This window comes from Anas platyrhynchos, chromosome 28 (genome assembly GCF_047663525.1).
Source record: "Anas platyrhynchos isolate ZD024472 breed Pekin duck chromosome 28, IASCAAS_PekinDuck_T2T, whole genome shotgun sequence".
Classification (NCBI taxonomy): Eukaryota; Metazoa; Chordata; class Aves; order Anseriformes; family Anatidae; genus Anas; species Anas platyrhynchos.
Genome location: NC_092614.1, coordinates 3,275,925 through 3,295,839, shown reverse-complemented (window position 1 = coordinate 3,295,839; position 19,915 = coordinate 3,275,925). Strand labels below are relative to the sequence as shown.

Below are 19,915 nucleotides of genomic sequence, written 5' to 3'. Positions count from 1 at the left end.
ATGCGGCCAGGTAGGACTGGAGCTGCTGGTTCAGCTGAGCGTGGAGTAAAACCTTGACGCTTGCATAGGCAGAACTTCAATCACCGGGTACCAAAAGTTGGTTTAATATCGCTCTGCGGAGGCATGGCTTTTCCAGCACGCCTGTAGTTGGGCCGATAATTATTGGTGGTGGCTAGATGGTATCGGTCGTGCCATTCAGCTTGTAGCTTTTGATCTGGCTGTCAGTTCTGCCGGGTTTTCCGTGGGCTGTGTAATTAAAATCTCACTCAAAATCATCCCCCCTTCCCCTGTCTGTTTTTGCAGGAGACGAAGGGCAGAGTGGAGATGGGCAGCAGACCGTGCAGCCATCGTCAGTCGCTGGAATTGGCTCCAAGCCCACGTCTCGGACCTGGAATACCGAATCCGGCAGCAAACGGATATTTACAAGCAGATTAGAGCCAACAAGGTGAGGACTGTTTGGCTACGTGGGGTTTTTGCCCTGCCTCCTAATGGCTCTCTCCCTTCCGCTGCGGTGGGGAGTGTGTGTGCAGAGCGTGATGCAGTTTTTCCCCCCTGCATCTCAGAGAGCACATTGCACGGCGCTGACTAATGGTGATGCAATTTGGCATGGGCTGAGTGCAATTCTTTTCCCTGCTTCAATACGGTAACAAGAAGAGAGCAATCCCTCACCTAGAAGCCAGTCTTTGGGTGCCAAACAAAACTGCTGCTTTTGCACATGTGTTGCACTCGCCCACCACTCCAGTCTTGTTTTTTTCTTTGATTTGTTTAACCTTTCTTTCTCTTTGGGAGTATCTGAAGTCGGGGATAAGGAACGGCTCGACCAGAGGCTTGCTGGGGAAGGGAGGGGACTCTGGAGGAAGTTAGCTTCAGATGCTATCAGAGCACAGGCTTAAAATTGAGTCAGAAAAAAAAAAAAAAAAAAAAAAGACTCTAGGTGCTGACCTTTCTCTGTGGAAGGAATTTATTTTTTTTCAGACTTGCTCTCAGATGGCAGGATGGGGGAGAGCAGAGAAGGATGAGGAAGGAATCGTTACCGAGACTTGTCCAGGCGTGCACGTCTAAATGTCAGGCCTTGCAGGGAGGAATGTCTGGAGTTTGTGGCAAGAAGGATCTTGGTATTGCATCAACTTGGAGATCCTCAGGAATTCAGTGTCCAGTGAACTCTTTTTCCCAAGATTTATGGTGGAATGGGGATGGCTGGGAGGGAGCCTTCCAGAGGGGCAGAGAGGCACAGGCAGGAGAGGAAGACTGTGGTCTGTTATGCAGCTATGCAGAAGAACAGGCTGATGGGGTGAGTGAGGGCTGGAAATGAGTAGGTGGAGGAGCCTGGCCAGCTGAAAGGGAATAAATACATCAGGGAGAGGAATCCTTATCCCTTCTGCCTTAAGAAAGCAAATCTTACAAGGTGGTTTTGAAGTATCAAATAGAAAATGGCTAAACATTTATGAGCTAATAAAGGAAGGAGATGGGGAAGCTCATCTCATGAAGTAGAAGATGTGCTGCTTTCCCCAGGTTCTGACAACTTGTCAGACTCGTGAAGTGGCCCCATAATGGCTACAAGCATCCCATGTGTTTGCGTCTAAGGTTGCAGTCTCCAGGTCTGAAAGGAGAACGTCACAGCATTGTGTCAGAGTCGAAAAGTACATCTGAGGGTTTGGGAAACAGCTTGTCGTCTTTTTTTCGTTTGCTCAAACAAAAACTCCTCAACTGCGGTAACCTGATGGGTGAATTCAAGATGAAGCCTGCCAGTTAGCGTGGCAAAAGAGTTGGGATGCTTGGGATCTGAGGGCTGCACAGGAAAGCAGCAGTCACAGCCCCCGTCCTTCTGACGGATTCATGGAGGTCACCGCTTGCACCCAGCTGTCGTGTCGGTGTCGTGGAGCTCACGGATGCCTTGGCAAATGTGTTTGGGTTTTATCAACGAGGAGCTCAGAGAAAGACTTCTGAATCAACTTGCAGCAAGCAGAGAAGACGAGGAAATAAACACACATAACACAGGAGACTTCGAATGGGCTTGACTTCAAACTGTACAAGGGCAAGAGTTAAAGAATTTGGAGACACCGTCTTTTTTTTGGTCAACATACCTTAACTCTGGCTTTTTTTGGCCTAAAACATAAGGAGGTTAAGGTGTAGGCTCTGGAGGTATTCACAGCCACTATTCCTTTTTATTCCTTTTCTGGTTTTATTGCACTTGAATGTTAAAATTTCCATCCTGGCGTACCCTTGCAAGCAGGGCGCGTCGCTTTGTCAAAGCAAAGCAAGGGAAGGACAGGGCAGGGGAAAACAACCTTCTGCTTTGAGGGTACATCGCTGCCCGGCGTCTGGGCTCTAATTGTGTTTTCAGCACATTTGGGAGCGCTTTGGTCGGAGCCTGGCAAGATGTGGAGGAAAACAAGAAATCAGAGGCGTGTGTGCACAGCTCGGCATCAGCTGCTGAGTTTCTGGCTGTCGGGCTTCGATTTTGTGTTGGTTTTGAAGCGTGCGTGTGGTTGATTGAAGGGACTGGATGTCCATGAAGGTAACGGGGTGTTTTTGTCTCCTTTCACTGCTCTGTTTCCTTGGGCTGTTTTTAGAGGGGGTGCAGGATGATGCCAGTTCCCCCCATCGAGTCTGCGCACCTCCCTGCGTGTGGGTGGCAAGTGCTCGCTGTTGGAGGAGGAACGGAGAGCAATTTCCCTCTCCCGTGCCTCTTTTCTCCTTAATTTTCCCCCGTAGATGAGGTAAATGAAGTTGAAGAGCTCTTGGAGGAGTTTTGTGTAGCGGTGATTTGGCTGGAACACGATGACCAGGACACATGTGTGCGGTGGTGTCGGGCTCAGAGCACGACGAGCAACACTGCTGGGGACTCCCCATCTCTTCCAAAGGCTCCTGCTGCCTTCAGCCCCTTCCTTCCCCCTGGTCCTTTGGCAGAAGCTGCCAGCCTCAGCTGGACCTGCTTCTGAGAGATGCACAAAGGAGTTCTTCGTTATTTCTGTTTATTTTGGAGGATGCTGGTAAAAAGCAAGCGTTGCGTGAGCTCAGAATAACTCGCCAAGCACCGTGACTTTCCCTGGCCTGAAAGGGAGTTGAAAGGGTGATGTTGCCCTTCTGACTCCTGTCTGTTATTCAGATGGGTGCAAATACCAGAGATTAAATATCTTCAAAGCGGAGAGCCCGTCCAGCCTGCGGATGGGCTGGATGGGGGGAGAGCTGTGCACACCGCAGGCATCGTGCAGGGGAGTGCAGCCAAATCCCCAGCACAGGGACATTGCTCTCAACATCCACCTGGATTATCCTGAGCCACCGGGCGCCTTGCTTCGTCCTCTTGCCTTCAGCTGAAGGCAGAAGTCCCCGCTGGCTGTTCCTGTTCCCGATGCGCACGCTTCCCCATCTCATTCTCTCTCTGAGCAAACACAGCCTGAGCACTTTCCGGAGCGGCAAAGGGAAGCGGTTCCCTCGCTGCCAAGTTTGCATTTCGTCCCGGTTCCTCCCCTTTTTGTGTCCCTTGTCTCCTGCACTGGACACGCGGGGACGAGCGACCTCCTCTGCAGCACTCCCGGGGATGGTTCGAGAAGCGGCAGCAGAACATGATGGGTGCTTCCGAGAGGGATTTTTCCAGGAATACAAGCACAGCACAGCAGCATTTAATTGATTTTAGGCTTCCAGCCTCTCTCGTCTGCTAAACAGCCTTCTGGGATCTCAGAAAACTATAGAAAATTGTCGTCGTGTTTATCTAGAAGCTGGCTGCTTCCTGATTGCTGAGGCCATGTCGAGTTGTATTTAGTTTATGAATGAGCTATTTTTAAATAAGCGGTCCCTGAACGATGAGCTACCACTGTTTCTCTGGAAAGCCACAGCCGTGTTGTACAGAAGATGGTGTCAAGGTGTAGGATCAACCTTACGAGAGATTTGAGTGGCCACGTGCCATGGCTTCGGTCAGTGACACTGTTACGTGTGAAATCTGGTTTTGAGGACTTTGAGGGATGCCTGGCGGCTCTTTCCTCTCCAGATGATGCGTCCGGGTCCGCTCTCAGGCTGACTGCCCTGGGACACACAGAGCAAACTCTGAAGTTGTTCCCAAATGAATGTTCTCTCCATCCAACTTGCTCCGGCATGGCTTATCCCAGCCATATTCATGGCCTTTAGGTTCTGGCTGTCCTCCCTCGCACATTTTAGCCTGCTTTGGTGTGGTATAGCTGGGAATAGGCATAAATGTAATGATTTTATTTTACTTTGTGCCATGGAGTGAGCAAGCAGTCCTCCTGCTGCCGGAGTGAGCTTCGCTTGGAGAGAAACACCAACAGGGCAGCACATGCGAAGGCTGATAAAACAGCGCTGAGCCACAGCGCTTGGTCCCGCTAGCTCTACGGCAGGGGCTTGTTTATCAGTGTTGTTCTTCCCTTATTGAATTTTGTGAATATCACTTCTTTGAAAAAATCTGCTCAGAGTTAGGAGTCTGACTGCAGATTTCTGGCACCCACTCGAGATGGTTTGCTTGGCTGCACTCGGTGCTGTTAGAGCAGCCGCTTCCTGCTCCGCGCTGCAGCCGGTGAGAGTGCAGGAGGAGGGGAAGGGCGAAAAGGGAGCTCGGTGTCTGCTCCCAAAGGGCTGGAGGCGTGTGATCTGTCCTCTGCCACCATCCTTCCCCATCCGAGTCCAGCTCCAGTGTCAGGAAAATCCAGCAGGGGACTAGGTTTGGCATCACGTCTGGAAAATGGGGGGATGCAAGCCCCGCTTTGCAGTGGGTTCAGGTTATGGGGTTTTTATTTGAGGATGAATGATGCACAGTTTCCCTGTTGAACCCGAAGGATCCGCAGTTAATTCCTGTTCCCTTCCCTCTTTTTCAGGGGCTGATAGTTCTCGGTGAAGCAGCACCCCCTGATCCTGCAGTAGATGATGCGTCCCGTGCCGTCAGCGCTGAGGGGAAGCTGGAGCCCGGGGCTGAGCGGCTGGTAAGTGCCAGCAGCAGGGTGATGCTGGGGACCTGGTGCTCCATCATCCTGGAGCTGGGAGGGATGCTCAAACCACAGGGCTCTGCGGGAATCCCTGCAGGGCTTCACGTGGCCATGGCCCCGCTGTTGGTCCTGCCCCCTCCCGGGTTATTTTGGGGTTAATGAATGATATGATTTAAACACCTTTTAGCCCAGAGTTCCTTGGGTACCTGTGCAATATGCCGTTAGCATGTTATGAAGCTTAAAAATCCTAACTAATCCTTTCCCTCTAGCAACAGTACCTCAAACTGAGAGCAGCACAATTAGCAAAGGCTTCTGAAGATGTGACTATTAATAATCTGCCGGAGCTTTACCCCTCAGAAAGGGAACTAATGATTTCAGGGAGATGCACTGGAAACTATGTGGAGTGCCAGGTATTTATTATTTAATGCAGAAATGTAGGCCACAGAGTAAAGGCTTGATCGTACCGCTCGCTCTGGCTGTGATTACTTTTGATCCTGCGGGACGCATCGGCGTATTAAAACGGAGGGTTTTGAAGTCGTGGTGTAGTACGAGGAGAAGGGTGGTCCCTGCCTGGCTCCAGCTCCTGCTGCCAGGCTGCAGAGCTGCCGCTTCCCTGTCCTGATGGGGAGAAGCAAAACTTCACTGCAGAGGGAGTGCTTGGGTTTCGCAGCCCAATATTCAACGTGGTTGATAGAGAGAAAAAAATTAACTGAAAGCGACCGTAAAATTGTATTTCAACTATTTCCTTCTGTCGCTGGTGAGACTTTGTCGGGGTTGTTCTGATAGTGAGCGACAGCACGAAATGCTGTGAAATTTTTGATTAACAGCGCACCGCGAGGGGTTCTGACAAGGGACTGTAATGAAATGTCCCCTTGCTTAACGTTGCCTTTCAGCTGTGTGTTTGGAATTTAAGGCTTTAATTAGCAGATTAGCTCAGCCCCAAAACTCTGCGGTATAATTGGTGCAGCGAGCAGGTTGTGCTCAGGACCGATGGCGCTTCGGATGGAAACGGAGCCGCGCCGCAAGAGCAACAGGAGGCTGCAGAGCGGCGATGGCAGGGCCGCCACAGATCATGATTGAAGCAGAAGCATTACGCAGCGTCTGGTTTTGAACAGTGATGTCCGTCTGTCATCCCTCCCCCCGTCCACGCTTTAACCCAAAAAGCACTCAGGGAATAATAAACAAAGGCTGGGACAGCGTGCTCCGGTTCTCCTCGGAAATAGCAGGCTCCTGCGCTGCTGGATTGGCTGCTGGTTGGGAGCTGACCTGTAAATAGGCTGATAACAGAGACAAATAATCAAATTTAACAATGATAAGGAAGAAAATTTTCTTTCTTATCTGTCTAAATCAGGATGTTTATCCAATGATACGGGTATATTTTCAACCTGGAATCTGTAGATGGAAGCACTGTGTCCCTTCTGACTTTGTCCCTACAGATTCAAGACATTGTCCATAATACTTAAAATCACCACGCTGCCCTTTTTCAGGTTGTCTTAGGCATCTCTATATGGATAGAATAGAAAATGTCCAGAGATGTACATCTCTGTGTGTACAGAATAGAAAACATCCACAGATTTGGTACAGAGGAAAGAAAATGCTTGCTCAGGCAGCACTTTTGGTGCTCAGCCACCTCGCTATTGCCATTCACTCATTCCCTGCTTTGTCCCCTTTCTCATCCCTTTCCCTGGGACAGAAGCTGTTCAGACAGGGATTTTTATTGCTGGAGCAGTAGCACTACGGAGATCAGACCTCTTGCAGATCTTGGAGGTAGCAGTGACACGAGGAACAGGTACCAAGAGCAGCGCAGAACATCTGCGTGTAGCAGGCTTAGTTACTACAAAGTAAAGCAGTAGTAGCTAACGCCTGGCACCTTCTTGCAGCAACTTCTGCAGCCGTCCTTGCTCCTCGGAGGGTGCCTGCTCCCGAAATGGACTCTTCCTCCCCCTGCACACGTGGCTGCTGGTGGGTGTGCGTGGCACCCAGCTGCCCGCTGCTCCAGCGGGGCTGGAGGCGTCAGCCAGCAGAAAGGCTGCCTGCAGGCACCCAGCTTTTACGCCCTCCTGCAGGAGGGTTTGTGCCTAATGAGACTTGCTCATAAGGGTGGGGTGTTGAGTCAGAGCCTTGATCTGCTCAGAGCCAGCGATTAGCCCAGAGACCATTCCTGGTGCATTAGGACACTCACTGGAAGGGTAGCTCAGGCCTCTGCTGGAGAGCTGCTTATCGTTTTGGCACTCCTCGGGCTGCTTACAATTAGATTTTTCTTTTGTTCAGGTTCGGAGAGCAGAGGAGGTCTGCAGTGCAGGGTTAGGGGAGGGAATACCTCCCATCTCATGCCCAGTTCTTCACCTTTGGGTCTCATCCACCCCTGGGACCTCCTTCGGCCAACCTGAATCCAGGATGTGTGTCCTTGGGCACCAGCTCGATCTGTAGGACGTGGCTGATAATCCCTAGAGGAATTAATCATAGCAGCGGCGAGGGAAAGGCTTTAAAGAGCAGGCTTAGAAAGGTCCGTTGCCAACTTCCACTTTAGAACTGGAAGCCCAGGGTCATTAAATGTTTTTGCCTGAAGATGGGAATAATGTGAAGCCCTGAAGAAATAACTCAGCGCTGATACCTGTTCGTTGCTGGACTTGCTAGCAAGAGGACACAGTTGAAATTTTAATAATACATGAGAGAAGATACTGATGGATGTCTTGTTAGGACTTTGTCATGCACTGGGGGCTGTGTCTAGTAATAGGTGAGGGTCTGAACTTGTGTTTTTGGGAATGTGAGGGACATTTCTGGTCCTGGGTCATGGCTACCCCCCTCCCAGCACACGCTCACGGAGTGGATCCTGTGCTGCTGGGAGAGGTGCTCTGCAGGCTCCTGGTTTCACGTGCAGCCAGCAGCAGCATAAAGCTGTGTCTGACCGTCCTAAAAGCTCCAGGCATCCCAAAGACCTGGACTTCCAGCCCCAGAACCTGGAGAAAAGCTCAGCGTGGAGCATCGCCGTGGTCCTGCTGTGAAGATCCCAGCCTGGCTGCCCCGCAGAAGCGCGCGGCACAGGGAGGTGCGGCCAGGGATAGCTGGGGACAGAGTCTGAAGGCTGGAGATCTCCGTGCTTGGAGCTGGTCGTGCAAGAGCCCGGTTAGGGAACGCCCATGTCCAGTGCGATAGGGAGAGCCTGCGGTGTGACTGATAAAAGGGACTTTGCCCTGACACTTTGCAGCTCCTCTGCAGGAGGCGGCTCGCCCCTTATTTCTATCTCAAATAACCAAGCCAGAGACCGCGCTGGAGAAGAGCTTCCTCCTTTAAGGCCCTTCCTGGAGGAGAAAATAAATAGCCCTGTTTCAAAAGAGCTCATGAGTCATGTGCACCCGCCCTCCCGCGCGCCGGCCCTGCCTCCGGCGGAGGTGTCGGGTGATGGCACGGGCTGGCCACAGCTCTGAGCCGAGGGGAACGGCTCTCGCCCCGCTTCACCTCCTCGCTTCACCTCCTCGGGGTGCAGCCTTCAGCTTGCGTAAAGCTCCCAGCCCCGTCCGACCCGTGCCTGGGGCAACCGAATACCAGACGAGCCCATCAGCCCGGACAGGAGAAATGTGGTGTGTGTTTTTTTAGCAGAAGTGCAGAAAAGCCAGCCAAGTTCCTCAAACAGGCAGCAGGCAGAAGTTCTGTGCCTCGTCAGAAACGGCTCTGCCCCGGCTCAGCCAGGTCTCTGCTGGGCTCCGCGTGGCCCAGCACCGCTGAAACCCGATGTGGGTTGTTGGAGGGGTTGAGGAGTGATTGCAGGGAAGGTTTATTTAATCGAGGCCAGTACCAATGCTTCTGAGAAGGAGCATGGGACGGGCAGGGTGGCTGCCTGGACACCCGGATAGATAAATCAGCCCTTTGCCTTTTGTCTTTTTTATTAGTGCTTGAAATGCACCACCGCCCTTGGGTGCACAGAGGGGAAAGCCCAGCTGGAGAGACATTGGCAGCGAGTTTGGGAAGTGCTGCACGAGGGAAGAAAGCAGGGTTAACCCCGGGGAAGAGGAGGAGCGTGGCTGAAAGTAGAAGACAGGGCTGTGAGGATGGGTTTGGGGGAGCCTCGTGGCAGGGCAAGGATGTGCCAGGCTTCACCGGCACCAGTGGAGAGCGGGGATGCTACGGCAGGAGGCACAAAGCCAGCGTGTGCAGGGAGGTGACGGCGACAGCCCCCCCTCTTTTGCCACTTTTAGGCCAGCACGAGCTTTGCCATATTGGATATTTCCGTGCTGGAGCCGTGCAGGAGCTGCAGCTCGTTGTAGCTTGAGAGGGTTTGTCTGCTTCTCACACGCAAGGCAGGAGGGAGAGGAGGTCTTCAGCTTAGCCCGTACTTGCTTCCCTCTCCACGGAGGTGTTTCCAGCTTTGTGTGTATCCGGCACTTTGAAAGAGTTGGCCCGCTTACACCCCAAAACCACAGCCTGGGTGCATTTTAATTTAAAAGATCTTGCAGAGTGCTCTTCGGACCGTGCTGGCACAGGTATTGAGTTAAAATGCAAATTGACTTGTCCGAGTCCGCTCTCCTTGCCGCCCGTTTTCCCCCAAAATGCTGAGGCAGGCGCTTGCAGCTCCGTGGCTTGCAGCACGCCGTCCGACACGAGAAGCAGCCTGCGAGCTGTGCAGGTGGTTAGGAACTTCTCTGCACCTCAACACAAAATGCTAAAATCTCCTGAAAAACCTCAGCCCAAGTCTTTCATGCTCTATAGCGGTTGCCCGAGGGGAATTTGGAGCCTTTGTTTCTCACCTGGAAAGCGCCGTTGTGGATCCATCCTCTTGCCAGAGCTGCTCCCCACAAAGTCCTTACACCCCTGGTCTCCTGTTCACACTGACTCCTAAATCCCTGGTTTGAAGTTCTGCTCAGAAGCCCGTAGCTACAGTGCAGAAACCTCAGCTCGAAACTAGCAATAAGAGCTGTAGCTACTTAAGAATATTTCTAAACATTAATTTATCTTTTTTTTTTCTCATCCTTCTGTAGAGTGTTTCTGGATCCCAGCCACTAGAGAACTCGGGGATTTCTGCTTCAAGTACTCCTGAATCCCATCCCGCCAAGCCCTGTGGAGCACCGAGACCCGTCAATGGAGTTATTAACACGTAAGCTGCCCGTGTGTTACGGATGGAGTCTGGTTTTTATGATTGCAAAGCAGCCCTGTAATGTGCTGGTTGGTAGTAATTGGGTGGGTAATGGTATGAATGGTTTCTTTTTGAAAAAAAAAAATGTTTGGTACTAGATCGTGCTCGGAAACAGCGTTGGAGGAGATCTCTTGCTTGAGGTTTTATGCTGCATTGTTTTTCTGAAAATGGTATTGAACTGAGCTGTGTTTACATGAGCAAGCCCTGCAGGCAACTGTGCAGTGAGCATGTTCAAAACTGTTCCTTTATGGGTATTTTTAATACACTTGCAAATTGGGTGATTCAAAGATACTCGAGGCCTGCTTGCAATTAGCTTGCAGAAATCTGTAAACCATTGGCCTGCTTTTCTGAAGATGCAGAGGAACCCAAATCCCATTGATTTCCTTGGGAATGGGATTCTCTAAATCCTTTGTTTCTCCAGGTTGTTTTTGTTAAGAAAATCTTTTAAGTGCATAAATGCAAACAAGCGACAGAAGTTCTCCTGTGCTACAGGATGATTTCAGGGTTGAACCCTAAGTTCTGTAGTGGCTAGAGAAGCGCTGCCAGCACCTTTGCCCTTGCTTAGTACCTTGGGCAGGATGCTGCAGCGTGAGCCAGCACAGAAATCCTGATTGACCAACTCATCGCTACAGCTGAAACGCTGCAGGCTACGACAGGGCCCTTTATATGCCCGTAGCCTTTGAACTACAGAGCATTAGACTGCAGGGCTTTCATGTTTTGCATTTTTAGAAATGAAGCACTTGTGAAATATACATGAAAAGCTGGGGAGCTGCTCTGGTATTTGGTGCGTGGCGTGGTGTATTGATGCCACGGCAGGGTAGGGTTACTGCACGCGGACAGGAAACTCCTTTGTGTGTGAAACAGAAAGGTGAGGAGCAGCACAGCAGTGACACCAGAAAGGTGCAGAGAGTTGTTAGAGGTACAGTTCCCGAGTACGCATCAGAATCAAGTTTACATCTAGGCTTATTATTTTTACTAGAAAATTGCAAGGTCTCTGCCTTGCGCTCTCTTGCACCTAAACTCACTAGGACCTGTAGGCTTAAGATACCCTGAACTGTAATTCTGGGGCAGGGTGAATTCTAGGATTAAAGCTGTTTGTGGCGAGAGTGGCTTTTGGGGAGCTTGTTCCATGCCTGGCTTTAAGAACTGCTTTTTGTTCAGAACTTCCAAAGCTTTTTGGTCAAAGGTTGAGAGGTGGGAGAGAATGTGGAAAGTGACCAAAGCAAAAGCAGAAATTTGAGCTGGCTTAATAAAACTACTGCCTTGTGAAACTGCAGTGCTTTTAACCCTGCTAAGGTCTGAATCTCGACCCTGTCTGGTACTGCTGGGTCATGGGGGATGGCTGAACGAATAACGCTCGTCTTTCTTCCTCTCCTCTCTTCTTGGGCAGTCTTCAGCCTGGCCTGGCAGAACACGCTCAGGGAGATGGCCAGGAAGCTGAGGAGCTCTTGCATAAAAAGCAACGACTGAACATGGTTTCTGCATCTGATGGAACGTGTGTAGCAGCTCGCACTCGCCCAGTACTGAGCTGTAAGAAGCGACGGCTTGTTCGACCTAGCAGCATTATGCCCCTTTCCAAAAAGGTTAGTACTGTCCTTTTTTTTGTTTTTCTCCTTTGCTGCATAGCAAAAGGTCCTGGTAAGCTCCTGATGTGTTGGCCCACTGCTTTTACTATTTACACGAAGAGGAGAAGCTCTTAATTGATGGAGACTTCTGTTAGCTGTCACTGTGGAGGGGAAATGCTGAATTCTGACATGAGGCCTTCTTTTCTAAAACGAACCAGCCTAAGGTAAACTTCAGGCTGGGTAGTTTAATGTGGTAAAGCCTCAGCAGTTAAGTGAACCTTTGGAAAGTCAGGTATCAGGAAACCTTCACCCTGAGCACAGGAATTAACACAGACCAAGAACTTGCTGCTGCTTGCTTTGAGGAAAACTGCATCTGTCTGCCCAGGTGTACAGGGGATGTCTTGCAAAAGGCCTGCAGAAGTGACCCTGCTCCCTTCTGCTACTTACGTTTGGAAATCACTGAATGTTGTGATTCTGTTCCTTTCCTTATTTTTTTTTAATTTTGTACTCTTCTCTGCATAGTCCTCCCTTGCCCATATGCAGGATTCAGTTCAGTGGAAATGCAGTTTATTCCCTGAGCACCCTGTGTGAGGAGAGGCCATGCTTCATTCATTTTTGACCTCCCCTAGGAATGCCATAAACTGTCAGTTGGAGGATAGATGGTAAGAAATTGAGGGAATAAGGACATTTTTCTGTGCATTTGTGCTCTTATGATTGCAGAACCATAGATGGCTCAAATTCACTTACCTTTGAGTCAGTGTTTCAAGTCAAACTTCATTACCACGAGGTTTCAGGGGGTTTCACTCTGCAGGAGCTAGAGTTTAAAAAGAGAAAGCCCAAAAAGCATCCTTCTGCTGAGCAAAACAGATTCTTGGCCAGCTGAGTTAGCTTAAAACAGCAAAAGATTAACCAGTTAACCTGGGGTATTTCTGGTGGACCTCTGCAGTGACTGCTTGTGAGATTTTCAGTGTTTTGAAGCTGACAAGCAGTCTACCATCCCATAGGTAGTGCTGACTTGTGTACTTGCTGTTCAAGGAAGGTCTGTTAATTCTGAGTTAGCTCTTGACTGCATTCATCTACTACATTTGATAATCAGAGCTGGTTCAGAAGAGCAGCTCCAAGGAGTGGAAGAAGTGCTAGGTAGCAAAGGATTTGTGTGGGCTCTTCCAGATATTCAAGAGAAGATATTCTTCAAGTGAGGAGATGGCTTGTAGAAAAGAAGAGAGGCTTAAAGGGGAGGGGCTCAGTAGCCTGCATGGATTGGGAACGGGATCAGTCTTGTGGAACAGGACTGAATAAAGATACTACCAGTAGTCCAAATCCTGCTGGAAACTGGTCAGCTCCACGCCTCGTTCCAGCAATTTTCCTGATAGTTTGCAAATTATTGTGGTAATTCTTAATGTCGTCATCTGTGCACTACACAAACCCAGGCCACTCTGTTCCTCCACACAGGACGTGGCTCTTGGATCTTTTTGTCTTTTTGTTGTTGTTTTTCTTCTGGTTTCCCTCCATTTGGTGCATGCATTTCGTGAAATGTGCACCCAGAACTGGGCGCAGCCCTCCAGCTCGCCCATGAGTAACGCCGAGCAGAGGCAGGATTACCTCACTCGCAGAACCATCCTGTTTGTAAAGCCCCGTGGGGTGTTAATTCTCAGTAATGGTACGACACTGCTGATTCATGCTCGTTTTCTGATCCATAACCACCACGAGCTCCTCTGGGCAGAGCTGCTGCTCGCTTGGCTCTTCTTCCTCGTCACGGGTCGCTGCAGTGCCTGCCTGGTGCTTTTGCCCGTAGTGAGTTGGGTTTGATTTATTTGAGATCACTTCTCTAATTTGTAACCGTGCCTGGGATTGCAGCTCTTTCCTTCAAGGTGCTCGCAGCCCTTCAGAGCCTTCAGGATATTCTCTCTTCCATCATTCAAGTCATTAGTGGAAATTATTTGAATAATGCTAGACTCAGACCGGGCTTTTACAGGATCCAATTTGAAGCATCCTTACATTCTGACAGGGACTCATTGGTAACTGTCTCTGTATGGGTTTTACATCCAGTTGTGCATCCGTGCCATGGTGGTTTCATGGAAAGGAAGTCTGAGGTCTATAAATCTGAATTGGAAGTCTGTCTTGGTTAAAAAACAAGAGGAAAAACTCCTCACTCCGTAAAGACATCCCTGTAGGTGCCAGCTCTTGGCGTAACGATGGCTCTCTGACTTGTCTGAACTAGAAAAAGGCGTTTTTCCTCTCTGACAATGAAATTCTGCTGCCTCATGGTTTTCTAAATGAGTTCTTCAACATAGATAAACTCTTTTAATCAAACCTACTAGATGTTCAGCTGTGCAGGAGAGTTGCAGTTCTCAGGTTTGTAAAAGTGTCCGTCCGAGTCTGGGCTAAGCCAGTGGGTTTTCTGCAGGGTGTTACAAAAAACCTTGAGCCTTGAGGACTTTTTTCATGAGCTGTCAAGGGGGAACGTGTGAACAGAGCCCTTAGAAACATGACCTCTGATAGTCTGAATTCCTGTCCCCTTCCCAGGTCCACCGTAACAGCCTGGTGCGATGTAGCTGCGACGTGAACCCCTCGTGCGCTCTGTGTGGCACCCGGAGCTCGACGACTCTGGAAATCCAGTACGATGCCCCTCTGCTGGAGCGCCTCTCCCAGCTGGACTCCTGCATCCATCCTGTTCTATCATTCCCAGATGGTAAGCACGGCACCCACAGGACAACCGGGGCCCGAAATGGGAGACGTGGGATGTGCAGGGCTTCACCCCGAGGAATCGCAGAGCTGCTGGGCGCTGTTAAGACCGAGCTCCTTCGTCTGCAAGTGGTTTTAGGGGCAGAGCGCTTACTGGAGCCTGCGAGTCCATGCTGGGACCTGGCCCTCGGGCTGGTGTCATTACAAACCAGTTGAGAAATATTGGCTTCTGCAGAATTTATTCATCTGTGTAAAATTACTTGTGGATTGGTTGAAGTCACAGAAAACTTCTTTGACCTTGTATGGAATTGTAAATGAGCTGAGCTGGGTCAGAGGGTACAAGAAGGGATGTTCCCATTAGGATGCTCATTTCCCTGCGTTCTGGTTTCAAGGTTAGTCATCGTTGAGAGGAGTAATTCACCACCCCTGGCTGTGGGGCATTCACACTCGGTGCGTGGGGACTTCTCCCAGCGCTGTGGTAGTTGTAGTTTCCAGGGTCTTCTGCTTCCTAAGCTCCCGACTTAAAAACAAGCTACTGCTTTGACCAAAAACAACTGCCCTGCAGGAAATTGGTGTCCTCCTGTCATCTTTTCCCTCTGATCCCAGAATACAGGGCTGCAAACTGGCACTTCTATCAGGAGAGCCAGGAATTAAACGTCACAGCAGTCGCTTTGCTTGCTAGGAGAGGCTCGGGGTGTAAGACACCGCTGGCACCGCACGGAGGGAGCTGCACGCTCCTGCTGCTGGTGATGAGAAGTGCTTGGTCTGGGTTAAGACACGGGGCTGGTGTGCGCAGAGCTAAATTCCAGCTTTGTGCAAACTTTGTGCAACAGTAGGAAATGCATGGCATGTCTGGGAACAATTAATCTGGCATCTTTCAGGAGCCCTGTGTTTAAAGCAGACTTAAAAAAACAAATTTGGGCTATTTTTAAAAACTAAATCCCCACCCATCCTTAAGAAACATCCCTGTGTTAAGGAATGCTACAGGAATTGAATGTGCTGACCTCCTGCGGCGCAGCACCAGTAATCCTCTGCCCGGAGTGCTGGATGTGACACCCCGTGGGGCGGCGAGCAGCCCTGTTACAAACCATTGCATCACGGCCACCAGCAGAGCCTCATCCATTTTATTAGGGTCAGCCGCAGCCAGCTCACATGATGAAAGATCTCTTCTGGCTTCATGCATGAGATTAAAAACTTTGTGTTTAAAACTAGGGTGTTTAAAGCTTCAGGGGTCTGCACAGAAGCACCTCCTCTGCCCCCCACCCGGAGCCGGGGATGGAGTCACTTGGATTATTCCCTAGTGCCTCGTAGAGTTTTGCTAGGGTTGCTTTTTGGGGCTGGGGGTACCTTCCCAGCGAGGCACACAGCAAAGCAAGGGAAGCGCTCAGCCTGAAGTTGTCTCCCCGCCAAGTGGCAGCGCTGTTTGCTGCCGGCGCTCCCGCGTGTGGATTTTGGGGGCTCACCCGGAGAGCAATCGGTCCGACGAGCTGGGAGCATGTGCTGCCTTTTGCTTTGAGCCCATGTCCCTGGGGCTCCTCCAGCAGCCAGGGCTCTCCGGTGCAGTTTGCCAAGGGCAAAACCTCCAGGAGCACTGCAGGAGGAAAAAGCTCCTTTCATTCTCCTGGCAGGCAGGCGGGCGGGGAGGCTCGGTGCCTTTTAACCCGCTCTGCGAGCGCTTTTTCCCCTTCCCTTTGCTCTTTTTTTTTTTTTTTCTCTCTGCTTCGGCTGATTTCTAGCTGGGAATTTTCAGATGATGTAATAACCTTGGTGGGAAGGATGGGAGCCGCGGCGCGCGGGCTCGGCGCGGTTGCCATCTGCCGGTCCTTGGGCAGGCTGCAGCGCGCTGCAGGAGGAGCGGCGCCGGCGCTGCGCGGGCTCCGCTGCAACCAGCACTGGCGGCAGGGCAGAGGAAAAAACACAGCAGATTACTCATTTTTCTGCTTTGCCTTCCTTTTTCTCCTCCCTCCCAACCTGGCCCGTCCTGCCACAGACATGTGAGCTGCTGTGGAGGGAGTGAATTTCCAGGAGAAAGCAAAAGGTTGGCAAAGAGGCCATTTTCCCAAAGGCTGCAGCATCCTGCTCTGGAACCTTGCTGGCTGCATAATCAAAGGGTTTGAGCCCTCTCTTCTCTTCGGGACGTGTCTCTGCACACAGCAGTGGTGGCCAAAGAGCTGCTGTCACACCGTGATCACCTCTCCTTCCCAAACAGATGGGGCCAAACCAGAGCTGTAGCTGTCAAAGCCTGTTAAACGCAGCTGTCCTGGCTTTTTCCTGAGGGTCAGGTTCCCCCTATTAATAACAGCGGGCTCCAGCCCGAGCTCTGCCAGCTCCCGCTGTCCTGTTTGCCTGTCCCAGCTCTGCTGGGGCTTTCCAGTCCCTGGACCTATTGGGAAATGGTGAAGGGGTTCAAATATCAGCCATCGAGCCTATCGGCAGGGCTTCAATCCCTTCAGGTTGCCCTCTGAGGTTATCGAGATGGACTTCCCAAATCGCAGGGCAGCTCGTGAGCACTGCCGTGTCCCCTCTGTAGGCCTCGCAGGGAGCTTTATTCCTGCTGCAGGGCCTGGGAAGGTTCATCTCCGAGCAGGGTTGCTTCAAAATCCCCCTGAAAATGTTGCGTTGAGACCTAGGGGAGGGATGTTTTACTGCTCGTGCTCATCTCCGTGCTTCTCGCTCCTGGTTTCAGCAGCCGGAGCCAGCACTGAGCTGTCAGGACAGCTCAGAAGGAGAGCGATGGGTGGGATGCCAAACCTCGTGCTGATATACAGAGATCTTAGGGGTGGTTGGAGAAGATAAGAGAACTACCGAGATGTGAATTTGTTAACCTGAAAGGTTTTAATGCTTTTCCAGGCTGGGATTTTGGCCCCTGGGCGCACAGAAGAGAGCTGGGGCCCGGCAGAGGGATGCACAGCACCAGCGTTTGGTGATCAGATGGGAGGTTTGAAGCTCTGGGTGTGAAAGGAAGGTTTATTTGTGGCACTCCTGAGGCTGAGGGAGCCTCCTGGTCCACCTAGTGGTGTTTGTAGACTACCGTACGGCTCAGGCTATCCGCCCGAGCACAGCACTGAATAATCTCATTAGCTCCCATCCTTCAGCTAAGGTCAGCGGCGCACATGTGCGTGGGATTGGGGTGAAACGAAGCCTGAGAAATGTGGGCAGAAGCAGCGTCTGCCGGCTGCACAGCACATGCTGGCTGTGAGCAGGCAGGACGACGTGGGGCCAGGTGCTCGGGGTGCTGGGCAAGAGGATTAGGGGCAAAGAGGGGGCCGTGGGGGTGTGCTGAGGATCAGTGGAGCCTGCTGTGCTCGTGGGTGGCTGAGTGACCCAGCCCCTGCCTGGGGAGAGCCCCGGCGTGGCTGCCTTCACCCGGAGCCTCCGGAGTGTCCTGGCGTAGCGCAGCCTTCGTTAGGTGGTTCAGATGCCCCATCAGGCAGATTAACTTCACACAGCGCTCGGTTGGCTTTGGGGCTGACCTGAAATGGAGGATTTAAGCTGAATTCCTCTCTTCCAGCCTGTACTTCTCTAGATTTGATGTGCTGAGATAACTGGGCTTCTTGGAAGTCAGATCTGAGATAGCAGAACAAAACGTGGGCACACGAGGTGCCTGCTAGTGGTGGAGACACGTGGCTTTCCTGACAAAGGTCTCGTTCCCCTGCCAGGATGTACTTGGGCTGTGAAAGCAGTAACGTGCTCCTCTCCAAGAGCTGCAGGTTGGAAAAGCTGGGTCCTAACGTTGCAGGTCCTCCGTGAGCACGAGGAAGGCAACCCGGGCCGTGCAGCGAAAGCCTGCTGTGTTTTTTGGGGACTGGGGGGCAGTGGTGGTGTTTCTGGGGCATCATTTGGCTAACGTGAGCGCCGTGTTTTGTGTTTCGTGTCCTCCTGCAGACGTGCCGACGAGCCTGCACTTCCAGAGCATGTTGAAATCCCAGTGGCAGAACAAACCCTACGAGAAAATCAAAGCTCCCAAAAAGCTCTCGCTCAAGCACAGAGCCCCCATGCCTACCAGCAGCCTGTCCGACCCTATTCGCAAGGACCGCCACAAGCTGGTGAACTCCTTCTTCACTGCAGCCAGTAAGTGGCCCCCTCCTCGTCCCCGCCGCGTGCACAAACACCGCCCTGGTCTCGTACCCAAAAGCAGTGCAGTTTGGGAGGAGAGAGGAGGATGCCCTGCAAACGGAGCCCTTGGGGATGAGGCCAGGGCTGAAGGTGAATCCTGTGCAGGATGCTAAGGTGGTCTTGGTTCATAGGGACCCCTCCTCGCCCAGCCTGAGGCTGTGCTCACGCAGCTCTCCCAGCACGGGCAGCACCAACGCTCAGCTCAGCGCAGCTGCCCGGGGCCGGGACGGTGCTGAGCCCGACCTGGCTGGATTCAGGGAGCTGCTCCGTCCTGCCCGAGCCTCCTGTGCCGACAGAAAGAGAGGTGAAAACTGGCGTTTCATAGCTCTTTCTCTGTTCCCCTCCTCAGAGCGCTCACATCAAAAAATCCAACCAGACAAGGCACACAGGCCGGCTTTAGACGATTTTACGGCCGTGTCCAAGGCCGAGAGAGCGCCAGAGCGCTCGCTTGTCCAGCCTCCTGCCTATGACAAAAAGCGATTGCGAGACTGCTCATCTGAGAGGAGTGAAGGTAGGCTCCCACGGCCAGGTCTCTCGGGGGGAGCTTGGGCTTTGCTGCATACCCAGCCTCTCTCTCCCCCTTCGGCCTCGGAGAAGGGGGGAACGCACTGCTTCTGGGCCTTGTCACCACCGCAGCGACGCCTCGTGTGCTCTAACTGCTTCATCCCGCAGGGCCTGGCGAGCTGGCAGCTGCGGTCAGAAGACGCTTCTCTTTCCTGCAGTGCTCCTCAGCACCGGCCATTTCTGGTGCAGACGGTCCTTCTCTCTGCCCCCAGCCCCCCGGCCTTTTGTGGCTAACATCTCCCTCTCTCTCTCTTTTCTCCTTCCCTCCCCGTGCAGTGTTGAAGCATCACGCGGACGTCGGTGGCCCGAGCTACTTGTCGGCGGCTGCGACCCCTGCCCCTCACAGCCCTATCGCACGGCAACTGTCCACCTCCTCGGAAGGCTCTGCCCCTGCCAGCACGAGCTCACAGGGCACCTCCAACGCAGCCGTAAGTATCTGCTGCCTGGCTGGAGGGGCTTCTGAGCTCCTCTCCACCACGGCGTGGCTCAGCCTTCGAGCTCTTCCACCTAGACTTGAGGGCTCGGTGTTCCTCTGACCTCGCTGGACCCGCTGCTTCGGCTGATGGTGGGATCGCCGGCCCTTTTTCTGCTCTGGCTTTGGGTTTGCTGCGTTTCTGGATTGACTTTGGCTGTGCAGAGAGCCAGTCAGCTGCAATTAGAGGTTCACTGCTAGTTCAGTAGCTGCTGGTAAATGTTCCTGTTCCCAGTAGTTCCCTGGCTTTGCTCCACATCCGGATTTTGGTTTCTGAAGTTGTCTGTGGATGCCAGGAAAAAAAAGAGTAGAAGAGCTGAGCACCAGCAGCGTGTTGCTGCTGCTCCAGCAGTGCTTCCACTGCGATGTCTTCCCCTTCATGGCCTGTTCGGTGTGTGCTGGGTTGGAAATGGGGCTGGGGCAGAGCAGTGCTGGCTGGGACCTCAGC

General features: G+C 52.0%; 1 protein-coding gene across 6 annotated transcripts in view; it reads left to right on the top strand.

The window, feature by feature from the left end:
- The window catches only part of KANSL1 (KAT8 regulatory NSL complex subunit 1), a 92,208-nt gene that overhangs the window by 62,335 nt on the left and 9,958 nt on the right, over positions 1 to 19,915 (top strand). For 4 of the 6 annotated variants that reach the window (XM_072028705.1, XM_027445321.3, XM_038168784.2 and 1 more), the window contains 8 exons: positions 304 to 445; positions 4,827 to 4,931; positions 9,911 to 10,026; positions 11,456 to 11,648; positions 14,157 to 14,322; positions 18,201 to 18,386; positions 18,781 to 18,942; positions 19,272 to 19,423. In XM_072028705.1, coding sequence (XP_071884806.1) covers positions 304 to 445; positions 4,827 to 4,931; positions 9,911 to 10,026; positions 11,456 to 11,648; positions 14,157 to 14,322; positions 18,201 to 18,386; positions 18,781 to 18,942; positions 19,272 to 19,423 — 1,222 coding nt within the window. The remainder of the gene's footprint in view (positions 1 to 303; positions 446 to 4,826; positions 4,932 to 9,910; positions 10,027 to 11,455; positions 11,649 to 14,156; positions 14,323 to 18,200; positions 18,387 to 18,780; positions 18,943 to 19,271; positions 19,424 to 19,915) is intronic. The other 2 variants (XM_072028706.1, XM_038168785.2) reach the window with 1 other exon arrangement.